Source organism: Bipolaris zeicola (assembly GCF_000523435.1).
Source record: "Bipolaris zeicola 26-R-13 unplaced genomic scaffold scaffold_127, whole genome shotgun sequence".
In the NCBI taxonomy this organism is placed as follows: domain Eukaryota; kingdom Fungi; phylum Ascomycota; class Dothideomycetes; order Pleosporales; family Pleosporaceae; genus Bipolaris; species Bipolaris zeicola.
In genome coordinates, this window is record NW_006912176.1 from 1 (window position 1) to 21,528 (window position 21,528).

Below are 21,528 nucleotides of genomic sequence, written 5' to 3' on the forward strand. Positions count from 1 at the left end.
TTACCCCCACCACCAGCACCACCGCCGGTCGTGGTACATAGCCATCAGAGACAAAAAGAGGGTTACATACACAGCATGTAAGGCTCAGGCTAGACCTGGCGAATTCAAACAAGATATACAAGTGCCACGCAGCGAGCTTGAGACACGAGGCCGTGGGTCCAAGTCGGGGGAGCTAAAGGGTATTCGCTTTAGTACAGAGATGCATCTATCAAGTGTCGTGTTACAAAAAAACAACAACACATTGTGTGTTTAGGGCTTGAGACGGAACATGGGAACATGGGGGTTTTTTTTTGTTGCGAGCATGTGAGAGTGTGGGGTACGCAAGTAGTAGTCAATGGGACAAACGGGTAGGAAATGTAGCGTCGTCCGTCATGTATGTGTGCATTGCAGACCAAATCGGTTGGGATTCGGACTCACAGACGGGTACGTAAGGTTGTGAAAGCGTGTTTTTTGGTTTTGTACGAGCATGGTGGTGTGATTGGTGGTGGGCCGAGGGTACATGGTAAGGCATAAGAGAGAGAGACAGAAAGATAGCGAATGTGCGCAGGGCCCCCGTGGAGAAAGAAAGAGAGGGCGGACATGTGGGCGTTGTCCACCCATCATGTGTGCCAGATGGTGCAATGAGAAGATGCTGGCAAGCGCTCTCTTGTTTGCCCCCCCTCCCCCCTCAACTGTTTGCTCAACAGATACTCAAGGGCGACGCTTCACAGCCAGTCGATTAGGGAACGACGTGTAGTCACGATGCAGGCAAAAAAGGGCTTTCTCTCCGGTCAGGGTCCGTGTGTACGTGGATACCAAGTTTCATTTGGCGCTTTCGGGGCGGGCTCTCTCGTCCTCGAGGGTAGACAGAGAGGACTCGCCAACTTTTTTTTTACACAAGCGCTGTACTACATGCCAATAACACAATCCCAGTTCAGAAAAAAAATTTGTACAACAACAAAATCTGTGCTTCTCCCCAATGGGTCTATTAGAACTTATCAATACTGATTGGAATATATGTGCCCAACAAGTCCCCATTACTTTTTTTCCCTCCTACCAAAAAGGGTAACAAAGACCCGCGACTGCGCTTGCCCTCTCGACTCGAGTCCCCCCAGGAGAGGGACGAGTCAAAGGTGTAGCCGCCGAAACAGACAGCAATTGTGCTCCGCAGGTGAGCACAAAGGGAAAACAATTAGATGAACAATGAAATTAGCTGAAGAGCCATCGCTGCGTGGAGCACACAGCGTGATGACGATGCTCGCTTTTCGCCCAATGCAGACGCATGCATCGCTTTTTCTTTCCCAACCCGCCCAACAAACAAACACAAAAAACCGCCCCATTGAAGGGAGAGCGCAGTACGCCTCTAATAATTGTTCAAACAAAGGAAATTCGTCGCTCTGATGAGTCGTGTCGTCGTGGCGCAAAATAAAAAAGCGCCAATATGTTTTGGGTCATTCACTCGTACTTTCGTAAATCGACCCTCGTTGCGCGTATCAGGCGCAAAGAGGGCCAGTAATGTACAGTCGCACGCGATCAAACAGAAAAAGTTGATCGCGCCCGATGACGACAGAGAGGGTGGTGTTGTCCTCTGTCGCATTATCGTTCTAATATCCTCGGGTGCCATTCGAGGAACGGCCTAGGAACGAACTAGGGAACCGCAGGTCGCTGAGGAACCTGAAAAACGCGCGCTTACGCGAGGGGTTGGTCGGAATTAGTGCGGCGGCTTGTTGCATGGGACCGACAATGTCCTCGTCACCGAGATTGGGGAATTTACCCTCGCTCTTCGGGTCGTGGAGCGTTGGCATCTTACTGAGGGGCCCTGGCTCCGTGGGAGAGTATGGCGCAAGCTCTTCGCCAAGGGCAGCCGCATGCGCCTTGGCCATGTCATGGTTACTTTTCCATTCGGCGTCGATTTCAGCCCATTTTTGTTCGGTGAGAAGATAGTGCTTCGATGTCACTCCATAATGTTCGGCGGTGCGCACTTGGTGCTTTGCATAATTGCGCCGCGCTTGGGCCCACTCGGCTAGGTGCTCTTCGATAGATGCAGAGTCGCACACTTCGGGAATGTATGGCTCAGGGAGGATGGTGAAGTTGGCGTGGCCCAAGATGTTGGCCCATCTGTCGTCAGGGCTAGCGAGCATCAGGGGAGGAATGTCGGCCGATGACACAGCAAACCCTGCATTTGGTCCTCGCATAGAGGCGTAGGAGGGCTTCGAGGACAGAGGGGGAGTAGGGTAGGTGCGCGTTGGAGGGGTGGGAGCATAAGCCAGACCCACTGACTGAGTCGCGTCAGCAACTGCTGGTGACTGTAAAGGCGATGAAGCCGGCACGTCTTCGGTCCGAGAGTGTACCAGCATGGGCGGTAAGAGTGGCGTAGCGGCATATCGCTCTCGTTCTACTTCCTCGGGATCAAAGTCAATGTCCATGGCATTGGCCCTATCAACGTCGATGGCGAGTGGCGTAGGAACATCCTCGTTTACTTGCTCCCTGCTGATCAAAGCAGGGTTGGAGGTGGGCGGCGAGTATTCGGTTGCGAGATCGACAGTCGACGCCTGGTAGAGGGAGCCAGCGAGCGACGAGGAGCGTGTCGAGGGTACTCGTGAGGGCGTTGTGCTGCGCGATACCCTGCTGAGGTTCGAGGTGCGGTCGCGCACTCTGCGCGACAGAGAAGGGAAGCGCCTCTCAATCTTGCCAGCAATGCTGTGTGCAGAGGCTTCCAATGACCGTCTTCGCTTTGCCGATTGTAGTCCAGAGTCGGCAGTGGTGAAGTACTCGTCCTGGGGGTCGTATGCCCTAGATATCCTGCAGTGCTGTGCATGACCATAGGAACCTTGGGTGTCGCCTGAGTTTGGATCAGCACCGCAAAGGCAACACGTTTGCAAGTCAAACTCACAAGAGCAGCGGTAGACTTCATGGTTAACGAAGTCGTACTCGCGCTCAAAGGGTTCCTCTGTTAGTTTGGGCAGCTTTCCTGAGCCATTGGGAGCGTCGGCCGGGTCGTAGGTTGGCGGGCTCGACGACAATGACGAAGCCGAGCTGGGAAAGCGGAAGTGACCACGGATGTACTGGCTTGGCGTGGGCGGCGTCGAGCACTCTGATGCAGAGTAGAAGCCAGAGTCTGCATTGGAACAAACGGACAGAGTTTGGTCTTCGTACATGGTTAATGAGCCCTTTGAGGATTTGCGAACGGCGGCGGGCATGTGAGGGAAGACGAGCGGCTTAAGGTCGTGCATCATGGCGGTGGGAGGATGGTAGGAGCGGCAGTTTGGGTTGGCGGTCGGGGCGTGATGTGGAATTTGCGCGCCGGATGCTGGGATCCCATCCCCAGCTTAAAAGAGACAAGCGACCGAGACTGTGGGCGGGCAGTGAGCGGCCAGCACAACACAGTCAATGGGCAGGCTTGGGGTTGGGGGAGGTGGAGAGGCGGTCGAGCAGTGTTTGGAGAGAGCCTGGGAGGGTGCCACGAAGCCGACCACGTATGTACAGCCTAGGCGTGGTGATGCTGCAGCGACAAAGTCAGCGCGTGCGGGTGGGCAAGCGGCTCCCAAAGCGGCCAGCACGTGAGTGCGCAGGGCTGGGATAGGTCCAACGTACGTACCGAGGTGCAGAGGCGATGCTCGATGCAGCAACAATCGTCAGTCGCAGACAACAGATGGGGGCTGGGGCGATGGGATCCGGTCTGTGTATATATTGTGGGCTGATGGCGGTGGATGTTTTGTGGTGGTGGTGAATTGTTGTTCGAGTGGTTGAGAGGAGTTGGCAGAGTGGCGTGGACGAACAGGAGAGCGAGGGGAGACGGGCAGTGGGCAGTGGGCAGTGGGCAGTGGGCAGTGGGCAATAGTGGCAGGCGTGGGATGGGATATACAGGCGGCTTTGTGCGTGTGGGCAGTGGGCAGGGCAGTGGGCAGGGCAGGAGCATGGGCATGGATGGGCAGGAGCATGGGCATGGACATGGACATGGACATGGGCAGTGACGACCCGTGCAGGCTCCTTTCACTTGCACTTTCACTTTCACAGCACTGCACGCGCCAAGGCCAGCGAGAAACCGTCGCCCCGAAGACTGGCTAGACACGGTCGGGTTAGCCGGCGCCGGCAGCTGTGAAAGCCACGCCGGTTTCGACGACAAGGGCGCCGTCCGCTTCGGTACACAAGACCGTGACGCCCACCCACCCACGCCCACCTCACTTGTTGCATAGTACGTACTGCGTAGTCGCATCCCATCCCATCCCCTGGCCCCAGGCACCGCCCTCAGCTCTCAACCCTTCTCATCCCAGCCAAGCTTCTGAGTAAGACATGCAGGAACATCCGCTCAAGCACACCTCCTCGTCCCCATCCATCCTCGACCACTCCACGCCCGCCCTTGCACCCGTGGCCTGGTGTTGGGCAGATGCACATGCCCAGGCCACACCCTGCAAAGTGCACTCCTGTGCTGTCCTGTGCTGTGTCTGTGTGCCCTGCCGTCCTGTGCGCGCTGCTCTACTTACTCTACACAGTACTTGCGCTGGTGCCGTGCAACACCCACTACCACTCGACTGCTGTGAGCGCAACCATGACGGCCACTTGACAGACTCGTCTATCGGGGCAGTGCACCAACACTCACCCGCTTGCACTAGATCACAGTAGCCCTTTTGCCAACCCCCATGCTGCAATTGCTTTTGCTTTTGCCGCCCTCGGACTTGCACTGGCTCCTCCCTTTGCCGTCTCTGCAGCTGTGATGACATCCACACACGTCTTCATCTTTTTGCGCCCACTCGTGCTTTCTTTTTTTTCATCTGTCCCGTCTCCCACCCACGCATTGATTGGCCCACTCCTGAAGCGTAGCAAGGGGTCTTGGGTGGTGGAGTTACTAACACACAAACATTGAACTGCCGTCTGAGCCTTGCCATCTACTCAAAAACAAAGTTATCGCGCCACTCTTACAACACTCGCCCTCGTGTTTCAAAACAACGTCTCTTATCCTTATCCCCTCTCACGAGTCAACTAGTCGATTACCATTGACCATGATACGATACGAGCCTCAAATAACATGGTGTAGGCGGTCTGTACCTGACAAAGTCCTAAAGACGCCCTACAGGGACACCAGGCGAGGTTGGGGACAGCCTTGGAGCCCAGCGGCAGAAAAAAACCAGCATCCGACCATGCTCCTACGCCAAATTGGGGAGCACTTTTGTGCGCGCTAGACCGTTGACCCACTCATGATTGGCGCCAGTCCCCTGTCGCGCTAAGCATCTTTTCCTGCTCCCCGGCGCCTTGCTTTCAACCGCCCCTTGTTTACGCGTGCGTGCGTGCAAGCCTCATACCTCACCGCCAGCATTCCTCTCCCCTTACCCCCAGGCTATGGTTCCCCGGTGTGTGCTTCTTTCCAAGGTTTCGGCAACGTCATCAACCTTTTCGCCTCGCCCTTGTCCATACCCCGGATACCGCTCACTACCTTACTCTAGTACAAGCTTTTGCCCGAAGGGAGGGGAAAATTTTTTGTGCGGGCCTACTCTAATTTGTCCTCTGCCGCGTCGAAGTAGCCGACCACTCCAACACATGAAAGAGAAGAAGTTTACGGAAATATGGAGCTTCCAATCGCTATTCCTCTTCTGTTATGCCGGCAACACGGTGACAGGCTCCTGGGTCATCGCATCATGACGACAAGGGCGAAAACAAGTCCGCGTAGTGTCGGTCCCGGTCTGAAGTCGGCAGCCGCCCCGCTCGCTTGATGGCCTTTTCTCTTGCCTGGTCGCTGGCCAGACCAGACGGCACGGAGAGCATGCAGACGCGGGCGGGACAATACCGTTTGCGCCAAACCCATCCATCCACTCCTGCTCAACGCTCAGCGTGCATGGCTTAACGGCCTCTCTCTCCTACTCGCCTACCCTCACGCTGTATATTGCACAAGAGGGTCCCGGAAATTTCTTTGCAATTATCGAATGTGGCTTACGTCAGGACAGACTTGACCACGTGTCGCTCTCGCACTGCTTCTTTTTGCCTCATATGCAATACGCTGCATACATATACTTACAGCACATGACATATATTTCCCTGATTGATAGAAAAAAATGCAGAGTAGTGGGAAAAAAAGCACGCAAACACTCCGAATGCCTGCCCGAGCGTCCATGTCCAGACCTTTCTAGTGGCGCTGATCCGTTGGGTTGACCGGATGCGTTCCTTGGCCTAACGTGGCATAATCCACCGGTATGTTGAGCCCCGATGCCCTGCGCCTCGAATCCACACAACATGGGTACTTTTGCTATCGATAACGCTTGTATACGCCCACCGCAAATCCTGTCAAAAAAACTCGGGATATCGGTGTGCAAGCAAAACTACATACATGATGTATATATCATGCATGATTACCAGGCCCATCTTCATGCTCATATCCACCCTGTCCGCGGCGGAGCCCTCTCGAGCCCCATTGTTGTGCGTGCGAACAGGAAAAAGATATCCCGTACCTTTCAAACCGTTGACATGAACCATGGAAACAAGCAAATGTTACTAGGCAAAAAAAAGTACCCAATTCCATTTCTTCGCAGGGGCTTTTTTCTTCTCTCCCACAAAGTAAAACGGCGTAGAAAAGAAAATAGGATAGACTAGTGCTGCGAACGCGCGCCGGGATCCATGTCGGCCCCTCAAGCAACCAGTCTCGAGCTCTATTTTCCCTCGGGTCCAATCGCGACGCGTCCGACTTGCTGACATGTCTTCAACCCTCTGCCAGCGTCGTCATCTCCAATATCGGTAGAGTGGGGTAGCAGTTCGGTCGTGTTCGCTTTGACAATTCCCATCAACAAATCAGATCCAGTATTTGCTCCACAGTCTTCCTTGCTCGTCTGAACCTTCAAACTGCATCCATGTCTTGGTCAGCCTTGCCTTGTCTTCCTCTATAGCTGAATACCCCAGCTGCCCCAATATAGACTAGGAAGCCCATGCCATGTTGAATCGAGTTGAATATCAAACGTACCTGAAAATCAACCTTGATGATGTCTACAAATCCTTCCGCCAGCTTGGGCTCGCGATATCGTGAAGCGAAGCCACTAAAGGCAACGTGGGGTAGGATAGTGCGAGATTCGCGGTTCGTCTATGTGGAAATGAACGTCAGCAGGGATACCTCTCTAGACCAAGTACCACCCTCTCCGACAGTAACAAAAGGTATTCATAGCACTGGTGGACTCTTCATGCGCACACGCATTAGCTTCCTCTTTAGGATAGTTCCTCCACAAGTCTGCGAGTAGTCTGGAAAAGTCGTTCACACCAGCTGCTGCGGAAAGGATTTGCCGCCATGCAACTTACTTCGGGCCCAACATTCAACGCTCGAAATGTGTCGTTGTGCTCGCATAGCTTAGGCGATGCTGTAAACAGCACACATCGTAGAGGTACCTTGAGCTTCTGCGCTAATGCAACCCACACGGCTCGAGTGTTTGGATCGGCATTGGTATTATCTGGTTCCGTTAGTCTTGTAAAACGGGGATCGTCTGGGGTGCCGGATGCATGTACCGATAACCACACTCGTACCCTCTTCGATCAGCCCAGTAGCTGACTTGACGCACTTTTCGCGCTGATCCAACAAAGTTACTCAAAAATGCATACACGTCGCACGGCTCGTGCAGAGCAAATGGCCAGTCAGCAACGTACAGTTTTAAGAATATCTTGGTTCACTCGTTCGTATCCGAGTGGTTGCAGATGCTTCCAGTAGAACGACGATTTGCCAGCACCGGGACTGCCACAGAATAGGACAATCTCTGGCGATTCCGCTTTCGTGAACGCTACTAAGATCAAGATCAGCAAATTAGACGATCATATTACAAGTGCAATGGTAAATATCAAACTTACTTGCAGATGTTGAGTCTCCACCCCGCCCCTTTACGAAAACGGTTGGATCAAAAGTTCGTATGAACGGCCTTGGCTCTTCGTGGCGGAAGTACTCCTCTGGCGTATGGAACGGTATGCCGACATTAGCTGCGAAGTCTCTGAACGCCCGTCAATCTCCACATTTAGTAACGCTCGGCGTGGGGCTGGGAAGTACGGACCTGTCTGAACACGCGTGGTCCTTCAAAACTCCCCCAGGCACAGCCTCACGACCGCCGGCATCCCCAACAAATACCGATCCGTCCAAGTCGACTGCCCCGGGTTTTTCTAGGTCGTGGTCTTCCAATAGTTCCTCCCACATGCCCGTCCTGGGCTTTCGGTACTGATCCCGGCTAGTCGCCGCGTATATTGAAATTGGGAGATCGAGCTGGCTGAGCACTGCCGTCACCTTTGTTTTGAAGTCGGACAGGCGCTTTTGATCAGACTTGACTGTTTTGGGGTCTGGCTTTAGGCTGATTCCGCCCTGGTTGCTGATGATTGCAATGAGGTAGCCATCGGCATGGAGATCCTTGAGTCTTCCAGGTACGCTACTATCCCACCATTTCCAGTCGCTTGCGTCGCGACTGAACGTCTTTCCCGAAGCGGACTTGATTAGTGTTGAGTCGAGGTCAAAAGCCGCTATTCTGCGCTTGCCTGCTGTGGCTGCCTGCGTCGTTGTAGTGCCTGCTGCACCGAAGCGCCCAACAAGCAAGCTATCCTTGATCACTCGCCACACCATTTTTTCTGGCTCTTTCTTCGATGCTGGTGTAAAGAAATTTGCGATGGCCTTGCCTGATCCATGTTAGTAGATCACGCCAGTATGGGGCAGCGGCAGACGCACTGGTGGTAGTGGACTGCTGTCGGCGCTTCGCTGCAGGCGGCGACACCGTTTTGCTGTTTGAAATCGCCCGCTTGTGTGAGCTGGATTTCGCATCCATGGTACGTCTTGTCTTTCTACCGAGTGCGGTGCATAGGTGTCGTGGTGCTTGACTACTGCGAGTTTTGTTGAAGGCCAAATAATCGTGTTAGTCGTTTGCACCCGCCCATCGGACGCGAAACACGAGTTCGCGAAATCACGTGCGGGGAAGGTCACGGGCGTGCAACATCAATCGGCAGTTACATGAGCTGAATCTTGCCCTTGGTGTGATATGAAAAGATTTGGAGTCATCTACAGTGTGAATTATAGTTACAAATAGATTTTTATGTCTATAAGGTTATAGACTAATCATCATAAATTGAGATAGCTGTAACAGCCTCCACATGTGCTAAATCTCTGATCTTGTACAACACCTTGTAGTGTCTTTATCCCGCATCAAATCTATGAAATACGAATCAATACTATTAGTACTGTTAATAACCCAAATCTTTTACAATTACCACTCATCGGCGTAGACCGTAGCGCATGTTGAAATATCTATATGAATTCCAAATTGTATTGATTCTGTAATTCTACTCATACACGTTATGTGACACATACCTCTGTCATATTCATGTTTCACGTACCCTCAAACGCCCAAAATCTCGCCGTTATCCTATTGGATGTGATTTTAGACGAACGTAATTCATCAGCGGCTGATGTGTGAGCAAGTCTATCGGCGCAAAGGAATCTAACTCGGTAGGCAGTGGTAGCAGCTCGAAGTCCCAGAGTACAAGCACAAAAAGTGTCTTCATAGTATGCATGGCGAGTTTTCGGCCTTTTGGGGATATTAGCGAGTGTAAAAGTGTCCACAAGGTCGACTGCCATGTCTGGAAGTGCTACTCACCGAAGCATCCTCTCGGACCAACCCCAAAGGCATGATTTGGACCTGCTTGTGGGTCGAACACAGAAGTACCGTCTTCATTCGTGCGAAGCCACCTCTCAGGCATGAATTCGGCTAGGCTATGCGGGTCCCAAGCTTCAGTCCACGGCGACTTCGGTGTTTCTGACTCGTTACCGCTTCTGCGCCTACTGTCTGGGATGTCGAAGGGGGGAGCCGTCTGACTTGGTCCGACATTCTGTGAACATGTATTAGTAGATGTTGTTGAGAATAATAAGGGAATGTCGACTTACCATCAACCATACCTCAATACCTTTCGGGATATGATATCCCAGGACTTCAACATCTTGTGTAGTGATCCGCCCATTCGACAAAGAGGTATGAGACAATCGTGTCATCTCCTCCAAAAATGCATCCAGATAAGGTATCTTGGTATTGTGTATAGCATCGAGTGTTGGCAGCTCACCTTGCACACAAACATCCTTCAAAGATTCACGCAGGGCATCTCTTAGCTTAGCTTGGACTTCTTGATGTCTAGTCAAAAATTTAAAGCCTGAGAGTAGTCAGTCCAAAAATCTTCCACTCACGACCATGCAAAGGAAGTACCCCATTTTACTGTTGTAGGTCCTGTGTCGAAGCCGGCGAACAGGAACAGGAAGAGCTCGTCCTTCACCATCGGACTATCATATTGTGTCTTCCTACCACTTTTCCTGGACTGTGCAACTTCGCGAGCAATCAAGAATTCGGCCGCCGATTTGACATCGGTCTCAGAGCTTGTAGGTCGGTTGAACTTTTCCCATGCCTCGTCAAGCATCTGCTGTATGAAGCGGTCCTTGCGCTTGACAGCTTGTCGAAGTTTGGGGTAAAATCTTAGTGCAAATGCGAGATGCCACGCACCAAAGGGAGACTTCAGTGCAATCTCCGGGCTACCCAAGACTTTTCCGATGTCTTCATACACAGCAGAACGTTTGGTTGGTGGGAAGACAATGACTTCGTGGTCGTATATGATCTCTTTCATAGGCGGGGAGGATAGTGCTTCCAGTTTGGCGTCTATACCACCACGAGAGACACCAAATGAAACGGCGAAGATGCTGTCATTCATAACCTCCTCCAGGTCTGAGGCTATGTCGAAAGGTCGACCCTCAGCAGCAGCTCCCTTCGCTTTCCACAGCTGTATAAGGGATCTTACATCAGAGTGGTTGTGTGGACCTGCCACATTCCGTAGAAAACCAGGAGACATCGTGTCTGCCATCAGTCGTCTACTTCCTCGCCAATGGCTCGTAGTGCGGTGTCCAGCTCCCGCGTGGGGTACCACGATCCTAAACGGGTGGCCAAAAATCTCGCCTCGATCGAACTCCCGAGTGCGGCGGGTCAGAATGTCCTGTGCTCTGTGCTCGAAGTCAATGAGTGTGCAAAAAATATCTGATTGGGTTGACCTACTCGCGACTATCTGTAATGATTACCCAAGGCTTGCTGAACGGTCGGATGAATATCTGCGTAACCGGGAAATTCAGCTCGACACAGTGGCTAGCGAAAAATGAGACAGTCTGTTTGGTTTTGGCTAGGTATCTGAGCATATCTGGAAGATCTCCAAGTAGTCTGCTCGCGCTGATTGTCTTGTATGGAATGCCAGGTAGTGGGGTTGGCATGACAGCTTGATAGACCAAGTAGCCCACTACAATGATCGCTGCCGGCGCCAAAAGCCACCATGGAAGCGAATTTGTGGACATGATGGATCATCTACCTCGTGCGAAGATGATCAAAAGGTTATCCCTTCGCAACGATGTTGCGGATAAGAATGTTGTCGAGATCGAGGCGGTTGGAACGCTCGAATATATGACCAGGACGTACCGTGGTCATGCAGCAAGCATCCCTTGAACAACATACAATTCAGAACCAACAATCATACGATAAACTTTTGGGACGACTACAACTTGAAGGAGTCCGGTTAATGTGTAATCAATGATCAGCTGCAGATCAGCCTTAGCGTGGATCTCACCTGTTACCGTAAGAGGCAATTCGAGGCTGGTATGCAGCATAAACATTACTGATCAAAAGTGGCTAAGCTAAATACTGGTTTTCGATTCGCAGAAGAGAAGATTGTGGAACAGAAGTTGATTGGACAATTGGGTGGTAAAGGACTTTCAAGCGAGGGGAAAACCATTGAAGAACGGCCAGTAAATACGTACCACGTAGCCAATTAGCATACACGCATTTAACTGTAGTAAAGCAACAATAACAACAACAGCGACCAAGAACAGTTTAGAACTTATGTGATAAACATTGCAGTATCTTGACTAGATACTCCATTCTTTCAAGAGTATCATCACAAGTATGTTGTAGAGAAAGTACGTGTTGCGACTAACCGCTTAAGAGCTATCCTTATCGCCCTTGTGTGTTCAATACCATCCACAAGCTTATCAGCGGACCCATTCGCGCTAAGTTAGTCGATATCAGAATGCTCAATACGGTAATGTACCTGATACGGAAAGGTAATGACAGCATTGATATACTAGCGACATTGACTAGAGCAACTTGTTAGATGTATATACGGTATACGCATCTGCTCCATTGAGCCCTGTTCAGCTTGTAAATCTTTTTTTCAAACGATTCAAAGACCTTCAATCATGGCACATAATTCTCATATCAGCGCTCGAGATGTCATTGCTGAGATCAAAGGCCAATCGCTTGTGCTGCCTGACTTGTGGCAGTACATGCCTGAAGAATACTGGCCAGTGGATCTGAACCCAGACATCCAACGCCTCCGCAAGCATATTAGAGAACGATTTCAGTGGTATGTCTTGACCAAAGATAGCCGTAGCAACTAATACTGACCGCGTGTTAGGATGATTGAGCGCATCCCAAGTAAGCGGCGAGGACTTCGTAAAGTCGAAGCGCAAGATTTGGGCCGCTTCGGCGCAGGATGGTGGCCGTATGCAGATTTTGAGCGCATGGAGACATGTACTGATCTATGCGCATGGGTAAGAACCCTATCGTATTACTTTTATAACATCAACTGACAGTCTACAGCTGTTTATCTGGGACGATGGTGAGCTACATTTCGAATCCCCACATTTGGACAAACATGAACTAATGGAAAGCAGAGATTGATGAAGCAGAAGGAGAGTTCAACTCTGATTACGAGCACGCCCAGAAATGTCGCAACGACATCATGCATTTCGTACGTGAGTTGTTAGACCTGCCACCATACAGGAAGGTCAACACGTCCTTTCGACCGATTTTAGAGACATCTCGGGATGTTTGGCAAAGACTCCGTAAGGACATGACGCTGCGTAAGCAAACTCCTCGAAATACCGAGCAGAATATTAACTGAATTATGACAATGTACAGACGAACGACACAACCTTGCCAAGGAGATTCGTATTTATTTGGAAATGGTCGGATATGAGCAAGGTCTGCGTGTCGATCAGTCTTTACCGACTCTCGAAGAGTATTGGCGTTTGAGGATGGCTACCAGCGCTGTAAAGATTACCACAGCGGCACTACTGTTAGTCTAAGATTGGAGATTCTCTACTGTCAAAGCAACGGTCGCTAATTGTTGGCAGTTACGCATGCAAGGTACAACTGCCCGCAGATGTACAGGATTCGAAGCTACTGGATGATGTATATGAGGCTGGCAATGGTGTGACCTCAATGTCAGTCCTTGGATTGTTCTGATGGTAATGTGGATCGAGTGCTGATGAAACGCTAGTATGAACGATCTGCTCTCTGTGCAGAAAGAGTTGGTAAGGCCCATACATACAATCGGTATACTCGTCTACACAGTACTGACAACTGTTTCAGGCTGCGGGTGCATCGTCCTCAAACATCTTGTTCGTGCTTTACGCCGAGACTGGTAGTCTCCAAGGAGCACTGGATCGAGCACTGGATCTGCTTGCGCAATGCTCGGCGGAATATGAGGTCTGCACTGCAAGGCTCTATCGTGCCTATCAAGATCGTCCTGATATCGTGGAGGCTTTAGAGAAGCTGGTAACAGGATGCAGATATATGTGTACCGGTAACCTGGCCTGGAGGTATGTGAATTTATGATCTACTTGGACTGACTGGCTCTAATCATGTCATAGCCTTGCCACCACACGATACGGAGTCGTTGCTGAGCATGATGGGACCGTTAAAATATCTTTGTAAACGACTTTGCTGAAATCTATAATTACTGTAGGCTACTGTAACGTAATTACAATAGTAAATAGATGTTATGGTAGGCAGAGTAATAGGTGTGTAGTTGGTCGGCTACGGAAGGTTGGTGAACTTGGGCTCTTTTGGGACGTCGCTATAGAAGAGGATATAAACATGAGGGTAACATTGAAGTAAAATCGTCGCTAGAAGTAACAGTATTAAAGCTATATGTATTTTGATCCTTAAACATTATGCTATATCGATCCAGAAATTGTTCCGGCACGCTCCTCGGTGATGTGTGCTGAATCTGCGCGCGGCAGACACTCCACACTTTGTGCTCTCCGCTGCCTCCAGATATCTCTGTTTTCCTTTAGCTTCTTTGCTTCTGGGTGTTCAGTTGTCGATATCTTTGCCAACGCAGCCAAAGCCTCCTCAGTCACCCTCTCGCATTCTTCAACTTTTCCCAGCGCGTTGTATGCTGTTGATAGCTCAATCAGGCCGCCAATTCTATCAGGATGAAACTCGCCTCTTCCTTGTAACGTGTAGCGCTGTCTCTCTGTGACATCAAGTAGGTAGGCTACCGCCTCCTCCCATCTTTCCTGAAGCACCCACACTCGGCCCAGGTGATAACGGCCCCAGAGATAGGCGATGTGACCTTCGCCTAGATTGCGTGCAGCGATAGGTAAGCCATACAGGAGGAGTACTTCTGCCTCGTGTAGCATGCCCATCGCGCATTTTACGAGAGCGAGGTTTACCATCGCAAGTAGTGTGTAAGCATGCTCCTTGCCCAGTTTTTCTTTTCGGATCTCCAGAATTTTTATCATCATTGCATGCGCTTCATCCAAATGGCTTTTCTCCCCCGTCCGAATGGCAGAACTGCAAAGGTGCTCCCGCGCTTCAAGTGTACGTGTATGTTCATCTCCATGCAACATCTCCATGCCTTCTGATGCGGTGACAAACAGTTGACGGGCACGAGTCACATGTTCTTTGGTGTAGAACATGAGTAAAGTCTGGCCAAGCCAGTCAATTGCATCGAGAGTATCTTCGTGGTCCAGACCGATCAGCCTAGTGAGCCCCTCGACCGCCTCTTCTTGGAGAATTTTGGCCTGGCTAAATTTGCCTTGTAAGAAGAGCGCCTTTCCAAGAGTGAATTTCGCTACCAGTGTCTCCTGGTGATCGACGCCCAAGAAAAGCACACAAGCGTCCAAGACTTCTTTTTCCAGCTTAGCTGAATCCTCACTTTGGCCAAGGTTAAACAAGGTCATGGCCAGTAGCCTGGTGGCGCGACGAGTAACAGGGTGCTTCATGCCTAGGATTTGGCTCGTGAAATCTTTCACTGCAGTTTGGAGTCGTTTGGCCTCCTCCCACCGTCCATTCTGCATGTAAACCAGACTGAACTTAGCATATGTTATAGCTTTTCCCCTATCAAAGCCGCCATCGAATACCGGCCATGGTTTCATCCGTGCCATGCGCTTGTCCCTCATGCGTTGCTCTATAGATTGCTGACATTGGCGTACGTGATCGACATGGGGGAGGATATGTTTTCGGACTTCTTCCTCCTCTTCTGTATTGCCAAGCGGTGGGATCAGAATGCAGTGTGATAGTAGCATTGCAGCTGCTTCGGCCCAAACTCCTTGCGCTGCAATACTCATGCCAGGCCGCTCACGCGCCCATTTGTGTACAAGGGGGTGCATAGAGTAGCTTTCGGAGTTGTGACCTTTTATTATGAGTGAGAATTGAACCAACTGCCGTAAAGCTAGACGTAGTCTATCTTCATTCATCGCCTTCTCATCACGACCATCTCGGATGACCTGTAACGGTTTAGCAAATGTCTTCAAAGAAGCAAACGACAATGTGACCTACACTGGGTAGAACAGGTGGACTTCGATTCTGATAGAGGTAGGTAAGGACTAGGAACGCGGTTTCTTTGCACCATGTCGACCAGTCGGGTACGGGCTTGGCTGCCTTGGATCGACGTTCATTCATTCTATCCTCGACTTCCTTCCTATGTTCAACCTTGGCATTCTCGATAGATCGTTGCAAAAAGTCATATCTAATGTCTTGGTTGTGAAGAAATGCAAATGTGTCAAGCAACTGAAGGGCGTCTCGAGATGCTCGTGTCGCTCGGTCCTCGATAGCTTCTCGGTTCAACTCGAAAGTTGAGAAGACGCTCAACTCGTCGGCCGCATCCTTGTCTCTCACTGGAAGTCTGGCTTGTCTCGTCGCTTCCCATTGGCGCTCATAGTATTGTAGATACTCGCTCAACTTACAATACTCCTCGCGGATGGCTCTACCCGCGTGCGTGATTGCCAATGCAAGATAGCCAAGGGCTTTCGCGATCTTTAAAGCAATGCTGGACACGACCGTGTCCCATGGTTCCGACTGACCGGCTGCTTTCAGCAGTAGACTGCTTGCATCGCTGGTACTCAGTCCTTGGAATTCAAAAAATCGATCACCAGCAGTACCATACATCTTCTTCCCAGGGTCGCGGGTTGTGACGAGAACGTGACCTCGATTGCCTCGTGGAAAATAGTCCGCAAGCTTGAGGTCAGGGTCATCAGCATTGTCGATGATAAGAAGCCAAGGAAGACTTAGGTTTGATAGCCAATGTAGTGCAGCGTTTTCGTTGAGATCGACTTTTCCAATTTTTGACACATTCTGAGAGAAGGTCTGTTTCAACCGCGACCGGCTGCTACCATCTACCCAAAAGACTCCCCAGAAGCTAGAAGTGACCCATCAGTAGCGTTGCATAAATTTGGAGCCATGTTATACTAACTATTGGCGATTGTCTTCAGCAAACTTGGAGCAGAACTGCGTCTTCCCCGCACCTCCAAGCCCATACACAATGAAACGTTTTTGTTCTGCCTTGACAGCCGATGTACCGCGTTGCTTCCGAGAATGACTCGGTAACATCCAGCTGCGCAAGCGTTTTGCGTAGTCTTCACGACCAGTATAAAATGGGTCGACAGGCTTCGGAATATCAAAATGTTCGTTGGTCACCGAGGCGTCGGAGGCTGAATTGTGCGCAATATTATCGATTGCAATACCGAGCTGGTTCACGACTGACACGGATTCCATGTTGAAATCGCGATAGGCCGTTGTAGTAGTCACGGTTTCATATAAGGGTAACGATGTGTGCTGCGCTTGTTCCATTCGACTCTTCAGTTCTTGGAAATCGGCTACCAGTTTGTCGAGCTGGGCGTTCTGATCCTTGCGACTTTCACGAGTGGACTGCCTGCCTATCGGTCAATAGAAGCAGTTGAGATGACTGATTCACTTACATGGAAATGAACCCAAGCAACATTTGCAAGGCTCCCTGATATGTGTTGATTTGGTCTCGAAGTCCAGAAATCATGCTGTCTTTGCTTCTCTTTTTACGCGCTTTGTCCCAACCATCCAACCTTCCAGTGACTAGCTTATGATTGCCGTAGATAGATTGTACCGATTCTTCAAGCTTCTTTGTAAGCTTCTGCCCGTTCTTGAGAGTTTGTCCTGTGCTTGTCCAAAGGCTCCTCTCTTCGTCTCCCATTTCGGCATTCGTCATATTCTTGAGATATTCCTTCTCAAGGTGACCATGAACCTTTTGAAGACCTTCGACCTCGTTGATCAATCCTTCAATGTCTTCATCCATAGTCTTGGCGGCTGCTTTGATGTCTTTAAGATAGTCGATGAGCCGAAATGCGACATCACCGATTCCTACACCCGCAGCCACCAGTGAAATCGGATCAGCCATATTTCACGCTATCTCGAGCCAGTTTCCAGGCGACAAAGGTTTGCGAGGCTGCTCGTGGGAAGGCTATGCAGAGTTTTGACATAGAGTACGTAATACAATGTGGTTAGAAAGCAGATCGAGAATGTTTGCACTGCATAGACAAGCACTGTGAAATGAAGCAGAACAATCTTTTCTAAGGTAATCGAACGGCCGCCGTAGGAGTGGTATTGCGCTGGCCAAGAGAGCAAAAGGCGGCTGCCTTCGCAGGTATGCATGCGAGCGAATACCTCCATGGCCTTGGATCGCTATGCATTCAGCCGGTAGCCGTCATGGGGGGGGGTTAAGAAACACGGATGTAACATTGGAATAGGCTCAGCAGACCGAAGGCGCGTCGCGGGCCAACCGTAACCCGAGTACGTTAGCGATGGTTCAGCCAAAATCATTTGACTGGTCCGTTAATGGGTTCAGCCCCGCAAGCCATGGCCCTCAACCTGCCACACTTTTCGATCCTGTGTGCCGATAAGGGAAGGCAAAACGACTGTGCCGCCCACTTCAATCTGGGGGGCGAAATGCCAACTATAGAAGTATTTTGTTGACGTCCTTATACCTACATTCTGCAACTGCGAGATTTCTTCTAATTTCGCTATATTTGAACTAAAGGCGGAATCACAGCTATGAGTACCTTGGACATGAACTTTACAGGCAACAAACTCATAGCCTTACTCTTCATTGTTCTTCCCTTTTGGGGATACAGGATCTGGCGTCGTCAGATCCAACGTAAAGTATGTGTGCCCAGAGAGATTATCTGTTGGGCTACTGACATTTAAGAGGAAGAAGACCAATATGCGGCACAAATGGGATGCAAAGCACCACGGAGGTGGGCAGCAAAATGGCCGCAAGGCTTAGATCTACTCCTCAAAGCAGGACAACACGCGAGATCCCAGACTATTCTACAATTTTTCTTGGATGTAGTGGATTCCAGTGGTCCTACTCATGAGCAGCAGTTGCGTAAGGTTCTATGGGCGCTATCATTGCAACTAGCACTAACGAGAACAGTCGGAAATCGTGGCATTAATACAGTGGAGCCACGCAACATAGAAGAAATTCTTTCGACACAGTTTGAAGGTTTGTAGGCCTTGCTTCCCTGAGATGATGGAAAGGACTGACCGCCCATGGAAGATTTCAGTCTTGGGCTCCGACCTAAGCATTTTGCTCCGTTGATGGGAAGCGGTATCTTCACCCAGGATGGTGCAGCATGGAGGCATTCTCGTGCACTTCTACGACCTCAGTTCACTTCGAATCGCTACCAGAATTTTGAGGAGATGAAGAAGTCGGTCGAGAGTCTCGTCGATCAGATCTCTCCCGATAGCATAGTCAATTTGCAACCGCTGTTCTTCCGTTTGACTTTTGATACGACGACATTTCTTCTCTTTGGCAAGACGCTGAGCTCTTTACAAAGCAGCGATATCGCTGGAAAAGAGTCTGAGTTCGCGGCGGCTTTTAACTTGGGTCAGGATTACCTATCGCATCGTGGCCGGTTGGGAGATTTGTACTGGCTTGCCAATACGCCAGAGTTCTGGCGGGCTTGTAAGACTTCACACCGCTTTGTTGACGATGCAATTCAGACCGCACTGGATGATGCTGAGAAGCCGAAATCCAAAGAGACGGAAGACGAGGACTCGAAGAATTACGTGTTCATTGATGCTCTTATCCAAGAAACCCGGAACAAGAAGGAACTCCGCGATCAGTGTCTCAATGTACTCCTTGCGGGCAGGGATACTACCGCATGCTGCCTCACTTGGACTTTGCGCTTACTAGCTCGACATCCTCAGGTTTTGAAAAGATTACGAACAGAGATAGAGGAAGTAGTAGGCCTTGGAGAGCATGCGCCTCAGCCAACTCGGGCAGACCTGAAGAAGATGAGATACCTTGACCTGGTATTGAAAGAAGTTCTTCGTCTCTATCCATCTGTGCCGGTTAACTCGCGTGCAGCACTTAAAACAACAACGCTGCCTGTCGGAGGAGGTCCGGATGGAAAGTCCCCAATATTAGTGAGAAAAGGCGAAGCCGTCGGTTATTGCGTATACGCCATGCATCGTCGCACGGATATCTATGGGGAAGATGCCCTCGAGTTCCGCCCTGAGAGGTGGGAAGATGGACGGTTGTTGCGCGATGTAGGTTACGGATACTTGCCCTTTAACGGTGGGCCTCGAGTATGCCTAGGCCAAGAGTTTGCCCTCCTAGAAGCGGGATACACTGTAGCGAGACTAGTGCAAAAGTTTCCTTTCTTGACTGTCCCACAAGATGAAGCTATTGTGGCAACTGGAAAGGAAAAGCAGGTTCTAACGTTGGTGGTTGCTTCGGGAGATGGGTGCCGTGTACATATGCGTTCGTAGACTAGTATTGCAAACAAGACACAAGACGATATCCCTCCGCAAAGATTGTGGTGAGAGCAGAGGCCCAGTTACACAAAGAATGACACCTCTTCGAGTTGGTTGTCACGGGGAAGCAATTCTGAAGGACGAAAACAGTGATTCCAAAGACGTCGTGACCAAGAAAATGTCATTGTGTCGTCATTTGTTTGACGAGGCGTTTGGTGGGGGCTGCCTACTCTAGCGGGCGTTCTTTCCTTGGTAGTGTTCTACACTGACTAATCATATTACATCCAATCACGTGTTCCGTATTTCTCAACGTACATGTCAATCTACTTGGCCCTGCCATTCATCAGCATGGTGCAAAGATTCAACGTGGTCGTGCTTGGGTGGCAGGAGCTGGAGGAGGCTTGTACTTGACGCGAGGGTCCTGAGAAAGACGATCGGGCAAGAACAAGTTGACGCAGCCCTTCATCTGCGTCTGAAACCTCTTGAGCTCGTTGACGCCTGCCTCTAGCACGGCGGCATTGTTGAAGTCTTCGATCTGGACAGTGGCATTGAGTACGTAGGCGCCGCTGGGGTCTAAGAGATGGAGCCCAGTCCAGGTAGGGAGAGTGACCTTGGGGGCCTTTTGGATGCTGCGAGCGCCGGGCTCGTGGAGAATGCGGTGCATGAATATGACGACGTTGCCGTGGACAAAACGGTATCCTTCGACGTAATACTCGGTGACGAATCTGGGCTTTGGTCAGAGGGGGCAACTAGCATCACGGTGAGAGGCAGTCTAACTGGTTTGGCCCGGAGGCGAGCATATATGCATGAGGGTCGCCAGACAGTAAGTCAGTGGTGTGGGTGAAACGGATGGAGACGCCTCTGTCACCAGTATCTGGTATGTCTTTGAAAACAAACGACCACACAGGCTCGTCGCCATCGTCTACGTCTGCAGACAGTGAGGTGCCGCTCTCTGGCAGGGTGCTTTCTTGCCCAGCAAAATCATCTTCGGTCAACTTCTGGACCAGCTGGGTGTGGTACAGGACGACGGGGGCAGCCTGCTTTGCCTGTTTCTGGGCGACTGTCTGGGTGCCTCCACGGCGGCCCAAGTTGGAGCCGGGCTCCTCAGGCTCGCGCAATGGCTTGTAGATGATGTGACGCTCGTAGATGCGCTGGGGCTGCATAGCAGCAACGCCGGCGAGTATGTTCAGGACCTGCTCATAGCGGGCAAACGTGACCTGGCCATAGAGGTTGAGCTCGTGCATGGTGGCAAGGGCGGAGCGGCAGTCGGAGGAGCGAGTATCAATATGCAATTCCCGGTGGTCAGGATGCGGAGAAAGGCCGTGGGGTCGATAAGGGCGGGCGGGCGTGTACCGCGTTTCGATTGGTGGGGAGGGAAGCACTTGCAGAGAACAGAAAAGACAGCCGTGGGCTGGCCGGCGCGGCTGCAGGAAGCTATGACCGAGATGCGCAAGAACGACTCCCGCCCACTGCCACCACTGCGCGCCGCCCGCCGGTGCCATGTTTGTCCGCCCGTTGCGTGCTCTAGACGGGTTGGTTGGCAGTCGCAACAAGCGCCGGGTTTTGTTTTGCCTGCCTGTCTGCTGCTCGTTCGACCGTGGGCAGACATGACCCCCCCGGCCAAGCCAACTTTTATGCTACTGAGCGGCTTCGGCGTTAGCGTTGTCCCCGCCCGAGCGAAATAATATTTATGCCCTTCTCTCACCCAAACCTGCTCGGCTCCCCTCCACCA

The 21,528-nt window shown here is 51.0% G+C and overlaps 8 protein-coding genes across 8 annotated transcripts; 3 read left to right on the top strand and 5 right to left on the bottom strand.

Annotated features, from left to right (window-relative positions):
* Positions 1-1,583: 1,583 nt before the first annotated feature.
* Positions 1,584-3,215, bottom strand: COCCADRAFT_6689 (uncharacterized protein; the record flags this gene model as incomplete). Its single annotated transcript, XM_007716094.1, has 2 exons — positions 1,584-2,821; positions 2,873-3,215. The coding sequence occupies 2 exons, from the start codon at positions 3,213-3,215 to the stop codon at positions 1,584-1,586; spliced, it is 1,581 nt and encodes a 526-aa protein (XP_007714284.1).
* A 3,541-nt stretch (positions 3,216-6,756) lies between these two features.
* On the bottom strand, positions 6,757-8,747 carry COCCADRAFT_101407 (uncharacterized protein; the record flags this gene model as incomplete). The annotated part of the gene is made up of 8 exons (XM_007716100.1): positions 6,757-6,807; positions 6,926-7,042; positions 7,255-7,403; positions 7,459-7,519; positions 7,597-7,727; positions 7,795-7,931; positions 7,992-8,601; positions 8,651-8,747. The coding sequence occupies 8 exons, from the start codon at positions 8,745-8,747 to the stop codon at positions 6,757-6,759; spliced, it is 1,353 nt and encodes a 450-aa protein (XP_007714290.1).
* Positions 8,748-9,336: 589 nt separating this feature from the next.
* Positions 9,337-11,296, bottom strand: COCCADRAFT_38481 (uncharacterized protein; the record flags this gene model as incomplete). The annotated part of the gene is made up of 5 exons (XM_007716101.1): positions 9,337-9,503; positions 9,573-9,804; positions 9,860-10,119; positions 10,173-10,954; positions 11,007-11,296. The coding sequence occupies 5 exons, from the start codon at positions 11,294-11,296 to the stop codon at positions 9,337-9,339; spliced, it is 1,731 nt and encodes a 576-aa protein (XP_007714291.1).
* Positions 11,297-12,193: 897 nt separating this feature from the next.
* On the top strand, positions 12,194-13,084 carry COCCADRAFT_38482 (uncharacterized protein; the record flags this gene model as incomplete). Its single annotated transcript, XM_007716102.1, has 5 exons — positions 12,194-12,360; positions 12,412-12,547; positions 12,597-12,615; positions 12,671-12,859; positions 12,918-13,084. The coding sequence occupies 5 exons, from the start codon at positions 12,194-12,196 to the stop codon at positions 13,082-13,084; spliced, it is 678 nt and encodes a 225-aa protein (XP_007714292.1).
* A 195-nt stretch (positions 13,085-13,279) lies between these two features.
* Positions 13,280-13,715, top strand: COCCADRAFT_38483 (uncharacterized protein; the record flags this gene model as incomplete). Its single annotated transcript, XM_007716103.1, has 3 exons — positions 13,280-13,312; positions 13,371-13,600; positions 13,652-13,715. 3 exons carry the CDS (start codon positions 13,280-13,282, stop codon positions 13,713-13,715), a joined length of 327 nt encoding a protein of 108 aa, XP_007714293.1.
* A 242-nt stretch (positions 13,716-13,957) lies between these two features.
* COCCADRAFT_38484 (uncharacterized protein) lies at positions 13,958-17,436 on the bottom strand (the record flags this gene model as incomplete). The annotated part of the gene is made up of 4 exons (XM_007716104.1): positions 13,958-15,535; positions 15,657-16,425; positions 16,480-16,938; positions 16,985-17,436. The coding sequence occupies 4 exons, from the start codon at positions 17,434-17,436 to the stop codon at positions 13,958-13,960; spliced, it is 3,258 nt and encodes a 1,085-aa protein (XP_007714294.1).
* A 653-nt stretch (positions 17,437-18,089) lies between these two features.
* COCCADRAFT_101405 (uncharacterized protein) lies at positions 18,090-19,811 on the top strand (the record flags this gene model as incomplete). The annotated part of the gene is made up of 4 exons (XM_007716105.1): positions 18,090-18,197; positions 18,246-18,428; positions 18,514-18,532; positions 18,595-19,811. The coding sequence occupies 4 exons, from the start codon at positions 18,090-18,092 to the stop codon at positions 19,809-19,811; spliced, it is 1,527 nt and encodes a 508-aa protein (XP_007714295.1).
* A 346-nt stretch (positions 19,812-20,157) lies between these two features.
* COCCADRAFT_38486 (uncharacterized protein) lies at positions 20,158-21,040 on the bottom strand (the record flags this gene model as incomplete). The annotated part of the gene is made up of 2 exons (XM_007716106.1): positions 20,158-20,521; positions 20,574-21,040. The coding sequence occupies 2 exons, from the start codon at positions 21,038-21,040 to the stop codon at positions 20,158-20,160; spliced, it is 831 nt and encodes a 276-aa protein (XP_007714296.1).
* Positions 21,041-21,528: the final 488 nt, after the last annotated feature.